The 2,812-nt window shown below is 41.9% G+C and overlaps 1 protein-coding gene across 1 annotated transcript in view; it reads right to left on the bottom strand.

Annotated features, from left to right (window-relative positions):
- The window catches only part of LOC122171804 (cyclin-F-like), a gene marked incomplete at its 5' end in the record, with an annotated part of 8,817 nt that extends 6,185 nt beyond the window's left edge, over window positions 1-2,632 (bottom strand). Inside the window, 5 exons of the mRNA XM_042839579.1 lie at window positions 226-377; window positions 864-941; window positions 1,455-1,559; window positions 2,055-2,108; window positions 2,439-2,632. Coding sequence (XP_042695513.1) covers window positions 226-377; window positions 864-941; window positions 1,455-1,559; window positions 2,055-2,108; window positions 2,439-2,632 — 583 coding nt within the window. The remainder of the gene's footprint in view (window positions 1-225; window positions 378-863; window positions 942-1,454; window positions 1,560-2,054; window positions 2,109-2,438) is intronic.
- Between the last annotated feature and the right edge of the window lie 180 nt (window positions 2,633-2,812).

The raw sequence follows: 2,812 nt of genomic DNA, 5'->3' as shown, positions 1-2,812 counted from the left end.
CCTCACACCCCTGCATTCACTTCTTTCCTTGGGCATGAAATGAGGTTTCTGTCCCTTTGCAAATGTCGTCATCCCTTTCTGTGATTGCACACTGCAGAGGGGTAAAGGTGAACAGTTTATCTCCCAACAGGCCTCATTCTAGATATGTTCCCCCCTTCACTGATGCAAACAGAAATAAGCAGTGATTCCTGCTGTGTGACCTCACTTCTGGATGTGAGTTTTTACCTCATTGTTTCATTTATTTTTTTCTGCACAGTGAAGATATTTTGCTTGCTGATAGGACGGGAGGCTTGAAACAACTGAGCCACCATTTCACTGGAAGATTTTGCTTCTAATCCTAGTTGGTTTCCATTTCCACAAGCCTTGGCTAACGCTATCTGTAGTAGAGGAAAAAAACATGCACAGAAAAGGACTTTTACCAAACGCAAATTAAAGCAGTAGAGAATGGTCCTGTAATTTTTCTGGTGGAAACAGTGAACAATAGAAAAATACTTGGAAGAACTGCTAAAGCAGTAGAGAATGGTCCTGTAATTTTTCTGGTGGAAACAGTGAACAATAGAAAAATACTTGGAAGAATTGGTTCTTAGTCTAGCTTGAATGCTGAACACTGCACATGTTATTTGGGGACAGGCTTTTCTGTCACTAGTTCAATCCTTGGATCACACCAAGGAAGTACAGCATTTTTCAAGAGCTATTTGTGAAGAATAGATATGCACACAAAGATATCACTCAGCAATTCTGACCATGTTTCTGAAAGGAGAAGCTTAAGTTTACAGTGACAGCATAGAAAAAAAGCAGCTAAATTCCCCAGGAGAAAAAAAAAAAAATAAATAAGAAAAAGCAACACAACTAGAAAAACATACCTGTGCATCCCAGCACCCCTTTGCTGCATAGTCCCGTAGCTTCCTGAGACTTTGGAGGTATCTGCCAGGGTCTAACATCTACAGAGAACAATATGGACAGATTTCAAATACAATCACCTTTACTTAAGAAACAGAAGAGAAAAAACACAGCCTGTAGGTACATCTATTGTTCCACAACCAGTCTGTTCCTCATCATCAGAGCTACAGTACTGTTGTTAAGAAGCTTTCTTCAGTTCTTGCCCAAGGTCTTACAATAAATGAGATGGGTCACCCAGGATTCCCATATATGAGCTTTGCAAAATTAGTGACAAGGCAGGCAGCCTCCCCGCTCACGAGTGAGCAGCCTGACCAGCAGTGCCTATGCCTTTAGTAGAGTCACTGTCAAAGAACTGCTTACACCTCTACTACAAAGGCATGTAGACTTGCTAGCTCCAAACACCAAGAGCTCGTTTCTGAGTGTTTTCAGTACTCTTCTTCATTGTGAAGAAGGTAAGATCTGAGGAAAATGTATCAAGTATGTCCCTTGCATGTGATAAAAGGTCCAGACATAATGAAAATGCTTTGAGAGAAGAAAAAAGGAAAGTTACTTACAGCAACCTTCCTGTTATTTTCCCAAAGGAGGTAGGAGCTATTTAAACAACCCTGCTTCGAAGACTCCTCAAACATTTCAAGAGACTCTTTTCTTTTTTCTTCATCCTAAGGACAAAAGGCATGATGGTATTTATGCTGCCCAGCCAAACTTAATGGTTCAGAAACTACAGAGAACTCTGTGCCATAAACTGCAGAAGTTGTGAGCCCCCCCAGGTTGCAGGGGCTGCTCCAACACCCACTCAGCATTTAAAAGATTCTGGCTGAGAACGGAGGTTTCCCTCAGCTATAGGAAAGCTTTCTAACCTGCATTCTGCTGAAGGCCATTTGCATCTGGTTGCTTTTAGTTCGTATTAGGAAGGAAAGGCCCTCTTTAAGATCTGGCCACACAGCAAACCCATGATCAAGCCAAAATTAATTTCACTGTTTCTAAAATTGAACAAGTTGACCACATTCCTTAAAACAACCAGGAAGTAAAATGCATGAGAGTAGAAACACCTTAGGCCACTTGAGGAATACAAAACCAGTCCTACTATCATTACCACATTAGCAAAGAAGTCATTTTCAAAATCCCCAAACACACAAATCAGAAACACTGCTCACCTCAAAGAGGCTCAAGACCTTTGCCAAGCAGTACAGAATAGATCCTTTCTGAGCCTGAAAAAACAAGACAAAACACTGATGAAGACAAACAAAGAACAGCAATTTTTGCTAGGTATTCCAGACTAAAATTGGGTTGGCCTTCCATTCTTCCCCCTCTGCTTTTCTTTGTCATCTTTGGGACGGTACTGAATGCCTCAGAACAGACAGCACGTGCCTCTCCAACCACACACTGTAGTTTGGCAGCAAATTCATTAAAACGATCAATCCGCAGTCATTTAAGCAGTGGGAGAACAGGAGCTCCTTGGGGAAGCAAAATCATTTCTCCAAAAGGGCTCAGTGCAGTTCCCAGCTTATCTTAAAGTCAAAGGCAGAAAGCAATCTTACTTTGTCCAGTTGACACTCTGCTTTGAGACTCTCATAGACCACAGCTTTACAACAGCTTCCAGTCAAGGACCAGGGAGGACGAATAAAGAGCCAGATGAAGGGGGCTGCACACGCGTTCAGCCGCTCCGCCAGACTGAAGAAATGAGACGCCTTCAACCCGTTCACTTCTGCACGGCCCTCGTCCGAGATGGACACTGCACAACAAGAGTCCAAAACAGGTTACAGTTTATCCACAACAGGCTGTTGGCAGCCAAGAGAGAACAGCATAACCCCAGGAAAAGATTGAACTCCATAAAGCTTTACAAGTCATGGAGCTGGCAAAAGGAGGAAAAAAAAAAAAAAAAAAAAAAAAAAAAAAAAAAAAAAAAAAAAAA

Source organism: Centrocercus urophasianus, unplaced genomic scaffold (genome assembly GCF_019232065.1).
Source record: "Centrocercus urophasianus isolate 14NV4802_14NV808 unplaced genomic scaffold, USGS_Curo_1.0 seq_98, whole genome shotgun sequence".
NCBI lineage: Eukaryota > Metazoa > Chordata > Aves > Galliformes > Phasianidae > Centrocercus > Centrocercus urophasianus.
Note: the sequence above shows the minus strand (reverse complement) of the source record. Positions and strands in the feature narration are given on the sequence as shown.